Here is a 22,414-nt window from a genome sequence, read left to right as displayed (position 1 = left end):
TCTGTAGATGGCCTTGGATCATTTTTCCCTATTAGCTGTTTTGGGATCCTTTTCCAGTCATGACCACATTTTGCTTACAGATCAGCTAGTTGGTAACCACAGCACTGTCTGCTAACTGATACAATTCATTTGACAATTCAGAGTTATGATACTTTGTAGTGCACCCACTGTTCTTCACAGGAAAAAAAAATTGCAGTACAAAGGGTTTATCAGGCCCCCTATCATTCCAGAGTTTCAGTGCTGTTCCAGAATTTTCAAGGTTTCAGTCATGATATGAACCAACTATCCATAAATAATGCAAAAAGCATGAGTAATCATGAATTTAATAATCAAGGTAAGGCAGCTCAGTTATACTCAAGAGAGCAACTAGTATGAAACTCTTTCAAATTATTTGAGTAAGGATTTACATATTCATAATGACTTTCTGCCTCTGTCAAGCTCCAGGTGTATCAGTTATTAATAACTGAGTGAATATGTAGGTACTATTTAAACAAAAACAATTTCATAGTAGACCCGCCCCTATCCAAGAGACGAAGTCAAGTTCTGGTAGCAACAGACATCTCTACCAAGATCTCCTGCTCCTGCCACTCTGTGAACAGGAAAGGAGGGAGAAACCTTGGTGTTTTGCCTTTCCCAATTTATATTAAGATCCTTATTCAAGGGGCTACCGGTTTCTAATGACCTATATGTAAGTTAGCTTTATAAGAAAGTTCTGAGTTTGAAACTCCTTTCAGCAAGTATTTGTAAGTCAAAAAAGCAAAGAAGAAGCACCATTTACTGTCATTTCTCCTTGTGACTGAGATTACTTTCTACAAAGAGGAACTGACCACTTTCTCTGACATCTGAAATAGAAAGCTACAAAGGCTGATAGGCGTGGCTTCAAAACTGTTTCATGATTACATAACTTCTTTCTAGTTAGGAATTAGGACAGTGTGAGAAGGCCATCTACAATCAAGATTGAGAGTGGCTCTAACAAGTGCCATTTTTCCTTGTTAGCTTTCATTTCTCAACCCTTTACAAGATTAAAAGAGTCTGCAGTTTAATCTCTCCAAAGCTTTGTGGACAGTGATTCTGTCCTAAACAAGACAGTGACTCCGGGATTTCTGAAGACTATTGTGGAAGAAGCATCCATTAAGGTGAGATTTCTGGGAAGTTCTTTAGAGAAAGATCTAGGTATCTAGTTGGTAACCACACCATCTCAGTAGAGAATAATTGCCTGAGACCAGAAGTGTTGTTATCAATCATATTCAGAAAACTGAGAACTGAATGCTTTACCTGTCTAGGTAGCAATTGGATATCTTTTATTTTACCACAATTGGGGTATGAACCAAAAAAATGTATTTTGTCTACAGCAAGTTTTAAAAATTAATTCTTGGGTGTCTTTTGGCATAAATTGATATTTAGAGGAGATACTTGGTTTTCTTGGCTAGAGGATGACTAGGAAACTTGGTGACTGGGTTTGGGCCTAAGTTAAAAGACAAGACAGTCACATAAGAAAATTATTATGAAGTAATATTTAGTAAAAAATAAACCAGGACATAAATCTCTATTATATGAGTTTATCTCTATTTTAAAAAGCATAGACATGTGCACACATTAATTTCTCAATTTTACAAGCATTTACTCAAAAATAATCTTTACATTTTCATGAATCAGTTTCATTTTATGCTTCATTTTACAACAAGTGTAAGAAGAAATAATTCTCTTTTTCAAATGGTCTATGCTTTACTCAGTCATAGATAACATTTTTTGTGGCAAGGTATAATGAAAAGACAGGGAGAATCAATTATATATTTCCTACTTTGGGATACATTTTGACTTTTTTATGGCTTTGTACATAATGAATGTTTTCTAATTACTTCATGAGTACTTGAGAAGAGTTTAAAAATGTTGGGTTCCAAATTCTATTTAAGTAAGATAAAGTTTCTTAAGTAAGCTTGTTAATTATGTTTGAAAAATCTAAATCTAAATCTAAGCTATTTTTTACCTTGTTCTTTCAGTAACTGAGAGATGTGGTGAAATCTCCAACTCTAATAGTGATTTTGTTAATTTCTCATTGTAGTTCTTTTGATTTCTACCACATATTTTTACGTAGAATATGTATATCTAAGTATATATGTTATGTGTGTGTTTAGAGAGAAGAAAAAACTTCTATATGCTACTTTATAAAGTAATAACAGATTATATTTATAATATAATTTACATTATTATATCTTTTTGCAGGTTGCATACTTTACCATTATGTAGTGAAACTATGTACTGATACTTATTGACTAAAGCCTATTTTAAGCAACACTACTTTTCCTAAAAAGTCTTTCTTTAAGTTAGAGTTTGAAGAATATAACTTTTCCAGCTGTTTCTCAAACTTAAGTGACCTTATGCTTTATTTGTACTTTGTCAACAACATATGACTGGATTTATTTTTAATCCAAATTGAAAATTTTTCCTCTTAGTTGACGAGTTTAGTCCGGATATGCACATTCTATAAAGGTATATATTTTAACTTGGTTTTGCCATCTTACTTTGTTTCAATTTATAGCACTTATTCTGTGCTTTCTTCTTCTCCTTTCTTGTCAAGTTTCTTATTTTTAGAAAATCTATATTCTCCTTAAATACAAGCCCCTTAGCAAACTCTCACATCTTCTGGCCCCCCAAACATACAACTTCACCTGTTAAGAGTACGTTCATATAGTTCCTGTTTTCTTTTATTTGACTCTGGCTTTACTTATTTTTAAGATAGTAAAAACACTAATTAAAGTATTTGCTTGATCTTTTTTCCCTTTTGGCCTCCAACATTTCTTAGATTTATTTCTTTCCATAATGAGTAGTTCTTCACGAAGAGCTGTGGGTATGGATATTTTCACTGCCAAGCTTCTGAAAGCTTTGAATATAATAATTGTTTTCTTTTAATTGTGTTAAGAAACATGTAACATAAAATGTGTCATCTTAATCAGCTTCAAGTGTACAGTTCAGTAGTATTAAATACATTCATATTGTTGTGCAACCAACCTCCAGAGCGCCTTTGCATCTTGTGAAATTAAAACTCTAACCGTTAATCAACGATTTCACCATTCCCCTTTTCTCCAGAGCTTAGCAAACATCATTCTACCTTCTTTCCCTATAAATTTAAAAACTCTAACTCTTCATATATGTTTAATCATACAGTATGCGTGTGCTTTTTGTGACTGGCTTTTTTCATTTCGTGTTCTCAAAGTTCATTCATGTTGTATTGTATCATGTGTCAGAATATTCTTTCTTCCTAGGGTAGAATAATATTCCATTTTATGTATTTACCATAAAATACGTAAGAAACCATATTTCTTTTTATTCATTCATCCATTGAAGGACACTTGTACTACTTTCACATTTTTCTGTTGTGATGAATGCTGCAATGAACATATATGTACATGCATTTATTTGAGATCACACTTTCACTTATTTTGGGAATATATCTAGAAGTGAAATTACTGAATCATATGGTAATTTTATTTTTAATTTTAAGAGTAAGAATCATATTTTTTTCATAGCATCTGAACCATTTTACATTCCTACCAGTGATGTACAAGGTTTCCCTTTTTTACTCATCCTCACCAACACTGGTTATTTTCTGTAGTTATTTTTTTGACAGTACCAAAAAACATCATCCTAGGAGCTCCGATGTTTTGTGCACGTATGTTTTTAATTGTTATATCTCATTGTGGTTTTTATGGGTTTGATTTGTATTTTTCTAAAGATTATTGCTGTTGAGCATACTCATATGTGCTTATTGGCCATTTGTATAGCACCTTTGAAGAAATGTCTATTCAAGTCCTTTATCAATTTTTATCACACTGGATTCTGTTGTTGTTGGAGTTGATTTGTAGGAGTTGGCTGTATATTCTGGATATAAACCATTCATCAAATATATAAAGTGTGAATATTTTCTCTCATTCTCTAGGTTCCCTTTTTTACTCTGTTAATTGTGTCTTTGATGTATATACAAATTAAATGTCGTTGTAGTCTAATTTATCTATTTTATTGTTGTTGTTGTTGCCTGTGCCATCGGTGTCATGTCCAAGAAATCCATTGCCAAATCCAATGTCATGGAGCCTTTCCCTTTTGTTTTATTCTGAGAGTTTCATAGTTTTAATTCCTACATTTAGATATTTGATATACTTTGAGTTACATTTTGTATATGATGTAGGTAAGGGTTCAACTTTTTGTATACAGATATCACAATTGCCCAACAGCATTTTTGAAAAGACTGTTCTTTCTGATTAAACGGCCTTGACGTCCATGTCAAAAATCAATAAGCCGTATTTCTCAAGGTTTATTTCTATGCTATCTATCATATTCCATTGTTCTTTATGTCTGTCTTTATGCCAGTACCACACTGTTTTGATTATTGTGTCTTCATAACAAGTTTTGAAAGCAGGAAGTCTGAAACCTCCATGTTCTTCTTTTTCAAGATTAAAAAAGGCTATTTAAAGTACCTTTAAATTCTACATGAATTTTAAGACAAATTTTTGTGTTCGTGTAAAAAACACTTCTGGGATTTTGCATTACAGATTACATTGCAAATTGCATTGCATATGCAGTTCCTTGGGTACTGACACCTTAACAGTATCAAGTGTTCTAACCCCTGGACACAGATGCCTTCCCATGTACATTTGTGCCTTCTTTAATTCCTTCAAAGTGTTGTATAATTTACCATCTTGATTAAGTTTATTCCTAAGTATTTTACTACTTTAAGCTATTGTATACAGAAAAAGAACTGTTTCCTTAATTTCCTTTTTGTTCGTTGTTAGCGTATAAAAACACAACTGATTTGTATGTGTTGCCTTTGATTCCTGTAACTTTGCTGGATTTGTTTATCAATTCTAAGTATTTACGTAGAATCTTTGGGACTTTCCACATATAAGATCATATCACCAGTAAAGAGAGATAATTTACCTTTTTTCTTTCTTATTTGGATATTTTATATTTTCTGTTTATTGCCTATTTTTTTGGGGGGGGTGGGTGTTAAACTCTCAGTACTATCTCAAACAGAAGTGAACACAAAAATCATCCTTGTCTTTTTCCTGATGTTTCAGGAGCAAGAGAAATGTTTTCAGTCTCTTACCATTGGGAATAATGTTAGCTATGGTGTTTTCGTATGTAGACTTTACTATGTTGAAGTAATTTTCTCCTATTCTTCGTTTACTGAGTGTTTCTAACATGAAAGGCTATTTAATTTTGTCAAGTGCTTTATTTATTTTTTGCATCAATTGAGATGATCATTTTTTTTTGTCTTTCATTCTGGTAATGTGGTGTATTATCTTAATTGATTTTTACAAGTGAAAAATGAGCATCTGTGTATTTTTCCTCATCTTTCAGGAATAAGAGAAATGTTTTCAGTCTTTTACCATTAAGAGTGTTAATTGATTGTTGTATGGTGAGCCATCATTGCATTCCAGGGATAAACCTTAAATGGTCATGATGCATAAATAAATTTAATGTGCTATATAATTATGTTCGCTAGTATTTTGTAAAAAAAAAAATGCATCGACATGCATAAGGGATATTGTTTAGAAAATTTTATTTTTCTAGTGCCTCTGTCTGGCTTTGCATTGGAGTAATGCTGACTCATACAATGAGTTTGGAAGTGTTCCCTCCTTTTCAAATTTTGAAAGACTTTGAGGAATTTTGGTCTTAATTCTTCTTTATATATTTGGTAGAATTTACCAGTAAAACCACTTAGTCTGCACTTTTCTTTATTGAGAGGTTTTTGACTTCTGATTCAGTCTCCTGACTAGTCATAATGACTGTTCGGATTTTCTATTTCTTTATGATTCAAAATTTGCAGGTTGTATGTTTCTAATAATTTATCCATTTATCCATTTCATTTAGGTTATCCCACTTATTGATGTATAATTGTTCAAAGTATTTTCTTTATTTCTGTGAAATCTGTTGTAATGTTCTCTTTTTAGTTTCTGATTTTATTATTTGAGTCTCCTTCTTTTTCTTCTATGTCAATTCAGTTAAAGTTCTGTCAGTATTATTCACATTTTCAGAAAACCAACTCTTGTTTTTATTGATTTTCTTTATTATTTTTCTAATCTCAATGTTACCTCTAATTTTTATTTTTTCCTTCCTTTTGATGGCTTTGGGTTTAGTTTGTTCTACTTTTTTAAGTTCCTTATGGTGTAAAGTCAGATTATTGATTTGAGAGTCTTCTTTGTAAATGTAGTTGTTTAAATCTGTAAATTACCCTCATCACCATATTCTTTGCATTTAATGAAATGATATGCTGTGTTTCTATATAATTTCTCTAAATATGGATTTAAATTTGACTTGTGATTCTTTGTACATGTTTCATTGTTTGTGTTGTTTATTTTCACAGGGTCATGAATTTTCTAGTTTTCTTTCTGTTGATTTCTACTTTTATTCCATTGTGATAAAAAATATACTCTGTATGATTTCAAACGTTTAACGTTTATTAAACTTGTTTGGTGTCCTAATTTGTGGTATATGTTGGGACAATGTTCCATATGTTCGTGTGAAAAATGTGTATTCTACTGTTGTTGGCTTTACTGTTTTGGATATATCTGTTAGATATAATTGGTCTATAAGTGGTCTATAATGTTTTTCAATATTTATTTTTTCCTAATTTTCTTCTGTCAGATTGTTCTACCTATTATTGAAAGTGGAACATTAAAGTCTCTTACTATTACCTTAGAGTTGTCTATTTCTCCCTTCAATTCTGTAAATGTTTCATATATTAGGAGCCCTGATGTTTTGTGCATGTATGTTTCTAATTGTCATATCTTCTAGGTGAACTGGCCTTTTTAACACTATGTAATATTCTTTGTCTCTTATAACACTTTTTGACTGTTATTTTTATTTTATCTGATCCTAGTATAGCAAACTCTGCTCTCTTATTTAATATTTCAATGGAATATATCTTTTATTCCTTCACTTTCTATCTTTGTCCTTACATCTGTAAAATGAGCCTCTTGTATGCAACATATACTTGGATCCCCTGTTTTTAAATTCATTGTGATATATATGTATATATAATTTTAATATGCTTTTTGATTAGTAAGTTTAAACCATTTACATTTGAACTAATTATTGATAAGGAAGAACTTAGAACTTATTGTTGCCATATTTTATTTGTTTTCTGTATGTCTTAATAGGTTTTTGTCTCTTAGTGACTTCTTTTTGTTGATTTTTTTGTGTGGTGAAACATTTTTATGTTCTTCTATTCCTTTGTGTACATCCTACAGATATCTCTGTGGTCATCATCAGGTTGCATATGATATTCTAAAGCTATAGCAATCTATTTTTAACTAATAACAACTTAACTTCAATCATATGCAAAATGTTTACTCCTTTACAGCTCCCCAACACATATTTTATGTTAATATTACAAATTGCATTTATATAATATGTACCAATTAACATTGATTTATAAATTGTTTTGCTTTCACATTTTAAATCCTATAAAATAATAAAAAGTGATTACAAATCAAAATAGCAAAAGTCATGTTTCATGTTTATGTATATATTTACCTTTCATCAAGAACTTATATTTTTGTATGAGTTTGAGTTACCATCTAGCATCCTTGTGTTTCAGCTTGAAGAAATCTCTTTAGTATTTCTTTTAGGGTAGATATAGTGGTAATGAAATCCTTCAGCTTATGTTTATCTGGGAATGTCTTAATTTCTCTCATTTATGAATAGCAGGTTTCCCAGATATAGCATTTTTGATGGACAGACTTTTCTTTAAACACTTGAAATGTATTGTCCCACTACCTTCTGGTCTACAAAGTATTTGCTGACAAATGTGCTCATAATCCTATTGAAGATTTCTTGGATATAAGGAGTTGCCTTTTTCTTGCTGCTTTTTAAATGATTTTCTTTTTGTCTTTGAGTGTTGGTAATTTGATAATAATGTGTCATAGTGTAAGTTTCTTTGAGTTTATCATAGTTGCAGCTTGTTTGGTTTCTTATATCTGTACATTTAGTCTTTTCTCAAATTTGGAAAGTTTTCAGTCCTTATTTACTCAAATAATTTTGTTATTCCTTTCTCTTTTCCATCACCTTTTCAGACTTACATAATGCATATATTGTCCCACTTGATGATGTACTGTAAGTCCTTTATAAGTTCTGTTCACTTTCCTTTATATCTTTTAAAAAAGTTTGTTCTTCAGCCTTGATAATTACACATGACCTGTCTAAAAGCTAACTGATTCTTCTGCCTATTGGTGTGGGCTGAGGAACCCCTCTAGTGGATTTTACAATGCAGTCAATGTGTTTTTCAGCTTCAGAATTTATGGAATTTTTTTCTTGTAATTTCTATTTTTTGTCTATTCTCATTTTTTATTAATCATTTTCCTGATTTTATTTAGTTGTCTCTACCTATTTTCCTTTAACTCATTGATCATATTTAAGAGTGCTGTTTTAGTCTTTGACAAGAACGTCTGAGGGCTGTGTTTCTTTAGAGAAAGTTGGTGGAGATTCATTTTTTTCTTTAAAATTGACCATGTTTACCTGTTTCTTTGTATACCTTTTGTTGAAAACTGGACATTTGTAAAAACAGCCCCCTCTCAACCATTGTTAACTGGCACCATTCAGGGGAGGACTTTCACTCTTCAGCTAAGTATGAAATATAAACGTTCTCTGAGGCCTATATGGATGTGTGTCTTGCCTGGGCTTATGTGTACGCATTTTTTGTAATTCTCTCATATACACACTGCTTTTAAGCCATAATTTCCCTAAGAGCCACACCTGCCTCTTTTCATGACCTTAGATGTTCTACTGTATTCCTCTATCCATAATCTCTTGCCTTCTGGCACCCAGGGAGTAGCAGATCCCATGAAGCTCTCACAAGCTGGAGCACCCACCACTACTTTTTGCAGCCTCAAATCTGACATTTAAACTATGCCACCATTTCCATCAATGCTCCAAGTCATGTGAAGCAGTTACTAGTCCCTCAAGGAATCTACAGAGAAGCTATAATGTTGCAAAGCAGTTCCACACTTTTCCTTCTATTCCAAAGGAAGAATGAGGAATTAGGAAGTTTCCTCCTGATCACGTCACACCATTCAAGGGAGAAAGTTAAACAGGGACAAAGAAAAACACCTAGAAATTTTCCACTATTTTGAGTGTGGCTTAATCTTGGTTTGGAATTTCCTTTGTTGCAACCATTTCTTAACAGCTGAAAACATTAGTTTGGTTCATAAATTGTTCTTTATTTGGTGTTTCCATGGTAAAATGAAAGTCTGGAACGTCCTTGTCTGCAATCTTGCTAATGTCACTCTCAGTAAGTAAGAGAACAATTTTTTAAACCATAACATTCAAATAACATTTTGACCAGATACAAAATTTTAGTTTGAAAAATATTTTTGCTTGAAAACTGATTCACAGCACTTCACCTGAAACCCTTGGGACTACTCTGATTTTTAATTCATTTTTTTAGGGGGGGATTTTAGAAAGACTACTTAATGCATACATTGTATGTAGGCACTGCAAGTGTCCCAGTAGAGGTAATATCAACATCCTAATATCAAATGCATTAAGAGTTCTTCAACAAATCATGTCACTATTCACATTAAAGTGAGATGAATAAGGAAGATTAAAAATAGCCACTGTATTAGCTCCTTCTCACGCTGCTATGAAGAAATACCTGAGACTGGGTAATTTATAAAGAAAAGAGATTTGATTTACTCACAGTTCCGCACGGCTGGGGAGTCCTAAGGAAACTTACAATCATGATGGAAGGCACCTCTTCACAGGGTGCAGGAGAGAGAATGAGTGCTAGCAGGGGAAATGCCTGATGTTTATAAAACCATAGATCTCATGAGAACTTGCTCACTATCACAAGATGATATTTCAAGATGAGATTTGGGTTGGGACATAGCCAAACCATATCAGCCACATATTACTTCGCATTATATTTCTAATTTGCAAGATGATTTTGCTACCACACTTCCCTGCTAACTCTCATCCCTTCCCAAGCCCCCAAACCACACAAATCTTTTCATCCTTCAGTATCTTCTTAGGTTTTAAAATTGCAGACGTATAATTATGGATCAGTACTATGTAAAAATTACTTTCTTAACCTGCTGCAGACTGTTCAATCAGATTATTTAATCTTTGTGGGTGTTCTACTCAGTATTTCTGGAAGATTATATCATTTTGCTTTTAATATTCTTTGGCTTTACTATATGTGCCCATGTGTGAAATTTTTCTTTATCTGATAGGTTTGAACACAGGAACACTCATGTTCTCCCAAAAGAGAACAATTTACAGCCCTAAGAATTTGGACACTCTAGTTATATAAAAGTTGCACAAACACATGGTCACCAACCTAAAGGAATACCCATAAATTTGAACAGAAAATTGGAATATACATTAGGAACTGAAGGCCCTTAGGTAGTACACAAGGGGTTAAAGAGGCACACATAAGTGAGAGTGGGACCACAACAGCTCGCAGAAGATAAAGCCTCAATTAAGCATTAAAAACTCTAAGGAAGTATTCAGAGGAAGAAAACTGGGAATGCTTTCCCAGATAGCAGGAAGGGAATTAGCAGTAAGAAGACCTGAAAAAGAAAGACATATTGTGTATTTCTAGAGCATAAGGTATAAGAAATTCAAAAGTAACAGACACACACAAAAAGAAAGATACAGTTTATGCAAGGCCTTTCAAGTCATGCTGAGTAGAAATCTATACTAATAAAAATCAAAACTCATTGAAGGATTTCAGGAAAAATAGAGTCATGTCTTTATCCATAAAGAAACCTACTTTGTTTTCTGACAGAAACCTTTTAGTAAAAGTAAGACTAGTTGGAGGTAAATAATTGACTGCAAAAAACAAATGTGCAAAAAATAAATGCTGCAATTCCACACTAGAGAGCAGATACGAGGATAGCAAAATGACAATTTTATAGATGCATAGGACACAGAGAACAAGTTCTAAGCCCCAGGGAGAAAAAGTGCTAACGAGAGCTGATTAGCGAGAGCCAAGAAGGACTAGAGTCCATTCCACAACGCAGAACTGTAGTGCTGTGGCAGAAGGTTATTCACATAAGGTGAGTGGCTGCAGCCCATTTATGCTTAGGCCACTTTGGTCATAGTGGATAAGGGAAGAATCAGGAACCAAGAGGTAGGCATTGAGGGATAGGCTCAGGCCCCAGTAAAATATCAGAAGAGGAACCAGGGACTTTGACACCACAAAACCCATACTATAAATACTGCAACAATTACCTGTTTCCAAACATCATTTCACCACATACACCTCTGACCCAACTTATCAACATTAAAAGGGAAGAACTTCACTGAACCTCCTAATAAAGCAAGTCTTGATCCATTGTTCACAGTGACATATCTGGTAACTTAGTCCCTTTTTCTTATACGCATCCAAGGACAACATTTTGGCCTGGGACACTCACTCACAAAAGCATATCTCATTTTTTAAAATTGTCTGCATAAATGTGTAATGTTGTGTGTCATTTTTACTTTATAGGCCAAGCTATAACTTCAGAAATGGTGAATGAATACAAGAAAATTCTTTTGCTGAAAGGATTTGAGCTCATGGATGATTATCATTTTACAACAATTAAGTCCTTACTGGCCTATGATTTAGGACTAACTACAAAAATGCAAGAGGAATACAACAGAATTAAGATTACAGATTTGATGGAAAAAAAGTTCCAAGGCGTTGCCTGTCTAGACAAACTAATAGAACTTGCCAAAGATATGCCATCACTTAAAAACCTTGTTAACAATCTTCGAAAAGAGAAGTCAAAAGGTAATAGAGAAAACCTTGCACATAGCTACTCTGCCTTGAGTCTCCCCAGTCTTCAGTAGAACCCCACCTTGGTCATAGCTGGTACATCCCTTTTCCAATTTATAACTCAGCAGTCATGGGGATGTTGGCACCTCAGAGACTGACCAGTTGGCAATTTAGAACATTCTGTTTCATATAAAAGAGATTGATATATTTAGAAGAATGTATTTGAGGTAAGGATAAAAAACCAAAGACAGGGATTTATGAGAGGGTGAGTGTTTCAGTAAATTAAAAATGTCAGAAAATTAAAAAAAAGCTACTTTAAAAAATGTATTTTATTTGAAATATTTATATTTAACCAATTTATGCAGCAAATAGTTCTATTAAGAGACGTGTAGAATTTTTCCACTTAATAAATCACTGTTCTTTTTTTAATTCAAAAGCCAATATTAGCACTTTGCCACATTACAATTCAGATCATATTTCCTTTCAGGTCATATTTCTGTCATTTGAACAGATATTGCACAGAACATGACCAGCCTGTCAGCATCATGAAAGCCTTAGATATTTAAAAGAAATGGTAGGAGAACAAGACTGAGAAAGGGTTGATTGAGGCACATGGAGTTCACAGGACAAGAAGCATGTTCTCACTGCAAAGGGGAGGAGTGAGTAAAGCACTGAGGAGAATGAGACAGTGCCTATGCCTACCATGCTGCTGTTGGCCTCCTAGCAGCCAGGCTGGGTTAATGCAGTAGAGGTAACAGGCAAATCCGAACTCTCATGCAGGAGCTGACAGCAGGTAATATTGAAACTGCTTCAGCTGTCTTAGATAAGCTATTCCACTCTAGGCCTATTGTGCCCTTTTTCTTTTCTTTTGTCAGTTGCTAAGAAAATTAAAACACAAGAAAAAGCTCCAGTGAAAAAAATAAACCAGGAAGAAGTGCGTCTTGCGGCACCTGCACCCACCACAAGAAACACACTGACATCGGAAGCAAGAGGGAGGATTCCTGTAGCTCAGGTAAGCTTGAGAAAGAGGAGCAGGACTGAAGCCTCACAGAAGATACTCTGCTATGGCACGTGGCTCTTCACTAATATCTCAACACAGCTTAGATTTACCAAATTAGTAATTATGGATCTTTTTTGTGATGAGTAAAGAGTTAGGTATCGTAAAAATGTAATAAAAAATGTTTGTGACATAAATATATTATCATCTCCATTATAAAAATGGGGTAATAATCATATTGGATATACATCTTGCCCATCCTTACACAAATCTAGATTTTCTCATTCCAAGTCCAGTGCTCTTCTGATCACACCACAGTGGTGATAACAGTAATGCATCTGTTGAAATCATCCATCTCCTTTTTAGTGCAACAATCTATGCCCAATATTATCTATTGTCCATATCTTCAAGTGACAGATTGTAATTCCCTGGGGTTTCCAAGGACATCCCATCCAACATAAATAGAACTTAGTATGTTGTAATGAAAAAATGAAAACTCGCTCTGCTTCTTTTGATACTAAACCCCATTAACAGGAAAATTAAACTACTTTCAGAAAAGAAAAACTCCAAACAAAGAAAAGACTGAAGCCAAAAGGAGTAAGGTGTCCCAGGAGCAGAGTAACCCCCCAGGTCCCTCAGGAGCCAGCACATCTGCAGCCGTGGATCATCCCCCACTACCCCAGGCCTCATCATCAACTCCATCCAACACTTCGTTTACTCAGGTACACTCTTCCTGGTCCTCTTCTCCAATTTTTTTTAACCCAGTCACAGCGCATTCCACTGTTACTATTGTTACTCTCATGCATAACTCTTCATATTACTGATCTGCTGTGGGAAAACTGTTTTCCATATTATGATAACTCGTTTACATTGGTGAGAAGCCACATGCAAGTAAAGTCCAATTACCTACAGGTAATCACTGTGTGTAAAACACCAGGACAGACCACTAAGCATTTCTGGTCTGTGCAGGTAAGTAGCCTGGCTCCTAGTACCAGTACATACAAGCCCATGGCTCATCTTTGCTCCCCACACTTCCTATTGCAGATCTGCCAACGTTCTCTTCAGAAAAGTATTCTGCTGCAACTCAAATAGGCCAGGACACTGTGGAGAGAGGACATAAGAGATAAACAAACTTGTCCGTTTTTCATTGTTGTTAGCATTTTAGCCACTGTGAAATGCTGTGTATACACAGTCGAGGACATAGCTCTAACCAGAAATCCTCTACCTGAGACTACTTACATGCTAGCCAGGCCAAGTCTTTCCACTTGTAAAAGCACTGTTTCTTGGGAAGAAACAAACGAGTTTGGCCCTCAAAATGGTAGAGTACACTAGTGATCATTAGAATTTCTAATGAATGTTTGATCATTAGAACATCTAATGATCTTTGAGGCTTCTGGTGGGCATGGTTCTTCATTTTTAGTGCTGTCCAAGTTGTTTTCACTTTGTTGATTGTCTTTGATAATTTAAGTAGGTAGGGGAGATATTTGGATTTGTTATTATATTCTAATCTTTCTTTAAAGTTTCTTCACAACAATGTTTTCATCATCTGCTACTCTAGATTGTTCATGCAGAAGATCATGCTTTGCTTCAGGAAGATTATTCTGAGTCAATGAGGGTGATTTAATTTCCAAGCCTGTTGTCTGCTACCTTAGACTTTCAGTAGCTAAACTTTACCAGCTCATGTGCCTTTCCTTTCTGTTCAGCAATCCCTGTCTGGTCTAGCCCCCAGCTCCAAATATCTGTGAAAGTTGTTGGGTCGAAAGTTCTGCAGAGTCACTCGTGCAGAGTGACTTTGTATTCCTGCTCAAAGTTTTTGTTGTTGTTCTTTGTTTGTTTGTTTGTTTGTTTTTGAGACGGAGTCTCGCTCTATCGCCCAGGCTGGAGTGCAGTGGTGCGATCTGGTCTCACTGCAAGCTCCGCCTCCCGGGTTCATGTCATTCTGCTGCCTCAGCCTCCCGAGTAGCTGGGACTACAGACGCCCGCTACCACGCCCGGCTAGTTTTTTTGTATTTTTAGTAGAGATGGGGGTTTCACCGTGTTAGCCAGGATGGTCTCGATCTTCTGACCTCGTGATCCACCCGCCTCGGCCTCCCAAAGTGCTAGGATTACAGGCGTGAGCCACCGCGCCCGGCGTCCTGCTCAAAGTTTTAAGTTTATTTTCTTGTGTCTGCCCAACACAGAATCAGGAAACCCAGGCCCAACGGCAGGTGGATGCGAGAAGAAATGTTCCCCAAAAAGACCCAGTGACAGTGGTGGTACTGAAAGCAACAGCGCCATTTAAATACGAGTCCCCAGAAAATGGGAAAAGCACAATGTTTCATGCTACAGTGGCCAGTAAGACTCAATATTTCCATGTGAAAGTCTTCGACATCAACTTGAAAGAGAAATTCGTAAGGAAGAAGGTCATTACCATATCTGATTACTCTGAATGTAAAGGAGTAATGGAAATAAAGGCAGCATCATCTGTGTCTGACTTTAATCAAAATTTTGAGGTCCCAAACAGAATTATCGAAATAGCAAATAAAACTCCCAAGATCAGTCAACTTTACAAGCAAGCATCTGGAACAATGGTGTATGGGTTGTTTATGTTACAAAAGGTAATCCCTTAATTTTGTTTTAATTTTCTCTACCATTACCTGGAACTAAATGTCTTAATTTGCCAGACTTACTGTCTGAATATTGAAACACAAGAATTTATATTGACTAGAGATAGTGGTGAAGTTGTCCCACAAAATAGGAAATAGGACTGAGTGACCTATTAACTTTCTTACGCCAAAATAAATGTAGTGACTTTGAAAAAAAGTTAGTAAGAAATATTGGCAGTAATGATCTGTTGTCAGCCACAATGAACTAGGACAATACAGGGTCCAAATCAACGGGAGCAAGCTAATAACATCATCTCTTTCAGCTCCATCCCAATGAGCACTGATAATTTTACTTTGAGTTTTGATAAATTTATTTTAAATAATGAATTGTGCTACCAAGGTTGAATTCTGGTTGTGACATAATTTTGGAGTAATAAGTGGATTGGCTGGTATGCTCATAAATGCAAATACATTCAACAGCTATCCATACAATCTAAACATTTGTGCTTAGATCAGTTGCCCTTCTATCTTATTTATTTATTCATTTATTTATGAAGATAGCATTGAACAACTGAGAAATATTGAATTCCATGATACTTAAAGGATAAGGCAATCTCTTCATATCATTTACAAAAAAAATAATTCCAAGGCACAGAGTTTTATTGATATGTCCATGTCCAAATTCAAGATGCTAGTTAGGATAATGCATTCCATCCCTTTCTCCACTCTAAAACATTACACATGTCTATGAACTCAACTAACATTTTATATGATTGACTGCTTTATAACCCTATATACATGTCTTCCAATATAGCCCCTTAAATTTACCTCCACATTTTCTCACACTCTCTTTAACAGATCTTGCTTATAAATGCAATTACAGAGTTGATGAGTAATAGCTTAAGTGTGTGAAACACTACAGAGTATGAATGGAGGGAGTTAGGTCAATGGGGACAAGATATTGGAAAAGAATAAGTAATGAGGAAGGCTGAGAAAGAATGAATGATTGTGTTATAGAAGATTTTTCCTTTAAAATTTCTCATAATCTGAAGTAACTCAGGAGTGGAAAACCAAATATTGTATGTTCTCACTTGTAAGGAGGAGCTAAGCTATGAGTACACAAAGGCATACAGAGTGATATAATAAACTTTCAAGACTCAGAAGGGGGAGGCTGGGAGGGAGGTGAGGGATACAGAACTATATATTGGGTACAATGTACATTACTTGGGTAATGGCTGCCCTAAAATCTCAGAATTCACCACCATATAATTAATCCATGTAACCCAAAACCATTTGTACCCCAAAAGCTATTGAAATTTTTAAAAATTAAAATAATAATAAAGTGAAATTCCTCATAATCTACTGAATGAATAATTGTAGAAAGCATACATTTGTTTTTCCACAGGACCATGAGCCAAGAAGTTCTATAGGAATTTTTGATTCCTCTATATCTAGGTGCTTTATTTACTCTCAGCTGATCTGAAGGTGGTAGCAGGAGAAAAAGAGGGAAATATTTATTGTTGTATAATTGCAGAAAGAAAAATACCTTGAGCAGGAAAAAAAAAATGCTGGATAATAAAAGATGGACCCCGTGAGATGGCAGGCCAAGCCACATGTATGATCTGTACCTGTCATTCCTGTCGTGCATATTGCATTAACTTTGTCATGAGACTCTTTCTCATCTATATGATACTAACAATCCTCTCAGAAACAGGATGTTAATCTTCTTTTGCAGAAAAGCGTACATAAGAAGAACACAATCTATGAAATACAGGATAATACAGGATCCATGGATGTAGTGGGGAGTGGAAAATGGCACAATATCAAGTGTGAGAAAGGAGATAAACTTCGACTCTTCTGCCTTCAACTGAGAACAGTTGACCGCAAGCTGAAACTGGTGTGTGGAAGTCACAGCTTCATCAAGGTGGGAACTGGATAGAGGAGAATGAGTTTGCTAAAGAGGCAAATAATTTTGCTTAGGCTTTGGGAACACCAGGTTCCTCATGTATTACTCAGAGAGTCCAGCGAGTGGAAGGAGAACCTAAACAATGCCCTTGCATTTGTAACTGGAAGATTTTCAAAAGGATATTAAGGTAAAGGCATTCATACAGCTCTAGAAAGGATACAATACTAGTGTTAACTGATTTAAAGATGTGTCTAGGGGCAGGGAACACAGGGCTCAAGAGCAAGGGCTTTGAACAAGACAGATCTGATTTGAATCCTGGATTTAAGAAGCACTAGTTGGCTGATATTGGGGAAACAGTTTCATTGGTCCTCTAAAATAATGGAAGTCTCCACTTCATTGGGATGGTTTAAACATTCAGACAATGTATACATATTAATTATCTCACAACCTGGCACATCATAATAAACTGATCTGTGGTAGATAGTTTTATTTTTAGGAAGGTAAAGCATTGGAGGGACTTTTAGGCAAAGGAAATGATACATGAAAATTCCAAAAGTGTGACACAGCGTAATGAGTTCTATACAACTGAAATTCAGTAGATGCAGAAGACTGTGGGACCCAAAGATTAAACAAAAGGGACTACTGAGGCCCAAAGATGAAAAAGAAATAGAAGTGTGGCTTTTTCAAAAGTAAAATAATGGAAACTTTATTGTTGAAAATACATGAAAAATTGAAACAAAATTATGCAGAAGAATGCCTGATCACTTTGATTTTTAGCAAAAAATATTCCGGTGTCTATCTATGGAGTTGCATTACAGAGCAATTAGGCTTGGGGCAGAGATATCTATTAGAAGTTGTGTGCTGGATTCACTCATATCCTTACTGAAGAGAGCTTATTGTTGGAAATTCAGGAATTGTATGCACTGCTTGCTAAACATGTGGTAGTTTGAAATCAGCCATGTGAAAATATGTATGCCACCAGACTCTGCAAATGTTACAAATCGAAACTTTTAAAAAAATTGGGTAGTTGGTTAACCAGGATACCACAGAAGTTTATTTCAAAAATCCATTCAGGAAGGAAAAAGACAAACAGAGATTAGTTAATGGGGGGAAAATGAGTTTTTTGAAGGTAGATCTTCATAACTTTGTGACTAACGAGCTTTCATAGGGGATAAGGAGAATAATGTAGCCAATGGGAAGAAAAGATATGGCAGGTGAAAGGAGAACTATAAGCAGAGCTTCATTTCAATATCTAGGGTCTCATTATGTCTTTCTTATCTCTCTTTAAAGGTCATCAAGGCCAAGAAAAACAAGGAAGGACCAATGAATGTTAATTGAAATATGAAAGCTGAAATGCAACAAACAACTTCCGCTTAAAACAATTAAGTTGTTAATAACTGTGATTTTGTAAATTTCAGTAATTCATTTAAATGATGTTTCAGTAGATACATTCTAGCATATTAAGAGCTTTTATAACTGAGTTATAGATTAGTTTGCTTTCTGGAATAAAATTTTCTTCTTATACTCTTCCTTTTTTTTAGATATTACATTTTGCTTTTATGACATTCACAAGGTAAAAAATAAAATATCTTTTCTGAAGGACATTATTTTCCCAAAGCCTTGTCTATGTTCTCTTAAGATCAATAGTGAGCTGCTTGAGGCTGAGCACTTTGTGCATTGTGAAGCACATTCTAGAGATGGGGAGAGACACATGGAGCCTTATCCACATTGGAGTCTATATTGTGATCTTCAGAGGATAAGTCCCCAGTAAAGGCTGTGACTAAATTTATGTAGCCCATGCTTAAATGAACAAATACCGTGGCCTAGGGAAGTAGCAGATCTAGAGGAAAGGATTCCTTTATGCAACTGTGTCCTCCAGAAGGGGGCCGTTGGGGTAATTGGTTTCTCTGAAGGGGACAACAATGGTGATTTGCATAAAGGTACCAATATATGCAAGATGCTTTCCCCTCCTTATTTGGTGTGGATTATCATATCCATTATATTCCATTTTTCTGACTTGCAGATACATCTAAATATGTATTCAAAATCAAAGCAACTAAAAACATAAAACAAACATTGACAGATCTGAGGGGAGAAATATACAGCAATGTAATAGTAAGAGACTTTAGTACTCACAATAATGAAGAGATTATCCAGGCAGTTATTCAATAAGATAATAGCAGACATCAACAACTCAATACACCAACGGACCTAACAGATATAAACAGAACATTCTACACAACACCATCAAAATACACATTTGCCTCAAGTACACATGGAGCATTGTCCACAACATGTCACATTCTAGGTCACAAAACAAGTCTTAATGAATTCCAGAAGAATAAAAATATAAGGAGCATCTTTTCTGATTATTATAGAATTAACCTAGATATAAATAACAAATAAACAACTGGAAAACTGACATATATGTGAAAATTTAAAAACTTGCCTCTGTATAGCCAATGGATCAAAGAAGAAATTAAAAGGGTAATTAAAAAAATGAGACAAATGAAAATGAAACCACAATATACTAAAATGTATGAGATACAGCAAAAGGAGTTCTAGGAGGAAAATTTATAGTTATAAGCATTTACCTTAAAAAAGAAAGCTCTCGAGTAAACAACCAAATGCCTCAGGGAACTGAAAAAAAGAAAAACAAATTAAGGCCAAACCTACAAAGACTGAGTTAAGAAGAAACAGAACACCCGAAAAAAACAAATGACAAACAAGGAGATTAAATCAGTCATCAAGAAACTTCCAACAACAACAACAAAATGCCAAAAACCTGATCACTTCACGGGTGAATTCTACCAAACATTTATGGAATAATTGACTCCAATTTTTCACAAATTATTTCAAAAAAATCAAAGAGGAGGGAACACTTTCACACTCTTTTTCAAGTCAGCAATACCCTGATAGTAAGGCTGCACAAGAACACTACAAGAAAAAAATATATATAGGCCAATATACTTTATAAGCATAGGTGAAAAAAATCCTCAACACTAGGAAACCAAATACAATGGCACATTAAAAGGATTATACGCTATGATAAAATAGGATCTATCCTTGAGATATAAGAATCATTCAACATATGAAAATCAGCCAATCTGATACATAATGTATGTTAGCAGAATGAAGGACAAGAAACATATGATCATCTCAATCAGTGCAAAAAAAAGCATTTGACAAAATTCAACATCCTTTCATGGTAAAACTTACAGACAAATTAGATAAAGAAGTAATGTACCTCAACACAATAAAGGCCAATTATCACAAGTGCATAGCTAACATCACACTCAATGATAAAAAGTTGAAATTGTTTCCTCTAAAATTAGGAACAAGACAAGGATGCCCATTCTTACCACTTCTATTCAGCATAGTGATAGAAGTCCTAGCCAGAGCAATCAGGCAAGAGAGAGAAGTAAAGGCATCTGAATAAGAGAAGAAGAAATCAAATTATCTCTCTTTGCTGACGATATGATTCTATACTTAGAAAATTCTAGAGACTATGTCAAAATGCTACTAAAACTGATAAAATATTTTAGTAAGCTTTCAGGATACAAAATTAACATACAAAAATTAATAGCATTTCTATACACCAATAATACCCAGGCTGAGAGTCAAATCAAGAACACAATCCCATTTACAATAGCCACAAAGAAAAGGAAATATCTGGGAATACAGCTAACCAGGGAGGTGAAAAATCTCTACAAGAACTACAAAGCACTGCTGAAAGAAATCAGAGATGACAGAAATAAATGAAAAAATATTCCATGCTCACGGATTGGAAGAATCAATATTGTTAAAATGACTATACTGCCCAAAGCAATTTACAGAGTTAATGCTACTCCTATTAAGCTACCAATGTCATTCTTCACAGAATTAGAAAATGCCTATTTTAAAATTTATATGGAACCAAAAAAGAGCCCAAATAGCCAAAGCAATCCTAAGCAAAAAGAACAAAATTGGAGGCATTACATTACCCAACTTCAAACTCTACTATAAGACTACAGTAATCAAAACTGCATGGTACTGGTGCAAAAACAGACACAGACCAATGGAGGAGAATAGAAAATTCTGAAATAAAGCTGAACACTTATACCATCTGATATTTGACAAGGTGGACAAAAACAAACAAGAGGGAAAGGACTCTCTATTCAGTAAGTGAACTCCCTATTCAGTAAATTCAGTAACTGACCAGCCATATGCAGAACAATGAAACTAGACACTTACCTTTCAACATGTATAAATTAACTCAAAATGGATTAAAGATTTCAATGTAAGACCTCAAACTACAAAACTCCTAGAAGAAAACCCAGGAAATACCCCTCTCAACATCCACCTTGAATAAATTTTTTAGTTAAGTTCCTAAACGCAATTGCAACAAAAACATAAAATGATAAGTAGGACCTAATTAAACTAAAGAGGTTCTATGCAGCAAAAGAAACTGTCAACAGGGTAAACAGAGAATCAACAAAATGGGAGAAAATATTCACAAACTGTGCATCTGACAAAGGTCTAATATCCAGAATCTATAAGGAATTTAAAATAACAAGCAAAAAACAAAAAACTCCATTAAAAATGGGCAAAGGACATGAATAGTCACTTATCAAAAGAAGACATACGAGTAGCCAACAAACATATGAAATAATGCTCATCATCACTGTTTATCAGAGAAATGCAAATTAAAACTACAATGAGATACTATCTCACACCAATCAGAATGATGATTATTAAAAAGCCAAAAAGCAACAGAGACTGGCAAAGCTGAGGAGAAAAGAGAATGCTTATAGAGTGATGGTGGGAATGTAAATTAGTTCAACCACTGTGGAAAGCAGTTTGGAGATTTCTCAAATAACTTAAAACAGAACTACCATTCAACCCAACAATTTCATTACTGGGTATATACTCAAAGGGAAATAAGATCATTATACCAAAAAGACATGTGCACTTGTATGTTCATTGCCACGCTATTTACAATAGCAAGGACGTGGAATCAACTTAGATTCCCATCAGTTGTGGACTGAATAAAGAAAATATAGTACATATACACCATGCAGTATTATGAAGCCATAAAAAAGAATGAGACCATGTCCTCTGAAGCAACATGGATGGAGCTGGAGGCCATTATCCTAAGCAAATTAAAGCAGGAACGGAAAACCAAATAC

General features: G+C 34.7%; 1 protein-coding gene across 1 annotated transcript; it reads left to right on the top strand.

The window, feature by feature from the left end:
- Positions 1–530: 530 nt before the first annotated feature.
- MNDA (myeloid cell nuclear differentiation antigen) lies at positions 531–18,770 on the top strand. Its single transcript, XM_004027053.4, has 7 exons — positions 531–1,136; positions 11,489–11,773; positions 12,634–12,770; positions 13,310–13,477; positions 14,936–15,352; positions 17,076–17,264; positions 18,537–18,770. Exons 2-7 carry the CDS (start codon positions 11,509–11,511, stop codon positions 18,582–18,584), a joined length of 1,224 nt encoding a protein of 407 aa, XP_004027102.1. The 5' UTR covers positions 531–1,136; positions 11,489–11,508; the 3' UTR covers positions 18,585–18,770.
- Positions 18,771–22,414: the final 3,644 nt, after the last annotated feature.

This window comes from Gorilla gorilla, chromosome 1, assembly GCF_029281585.2.
Source record: "Gorilla gorilla gorilla isolate KB3781 chromosome 1, NHGRI_mGorGor1-v2.1_pri, whole genome shotgun sequence".
Lineage (NCBI taxonomy): Eukaryota > Metazoa > Chordata > Mammalia > Primates > Hominidae > Gorilla > Gorilla gorilla.
This window is presented reverse-complemented; position numbering and strand designations above follow the sequence as displayed.

Bases quoted from the DNA above. Each gene is read 5' to 3' on its own strand.
- MNDA (XM_004027053.4), top strand. From the start codon at position 11,509: ATGGTGAATGAATACAAGAAAATTCTTTTGCTGAAAGGATTTGAGCTC. The intron at 12,771-13,309 runs GTAAGCTTGAGA...AACTACTTTCAG, and splicing joins GGAGGATTCCTGTAGCTCAG to AAAAGAAAAACTCCAAACAA. The intron at 13,478-14,935 runs GTACACTCTTCC...TGCCCAACACAG, and splicing joins CCAACACTTCGTTTACTCAG to AATCAGGAAACCCAGGCCCA.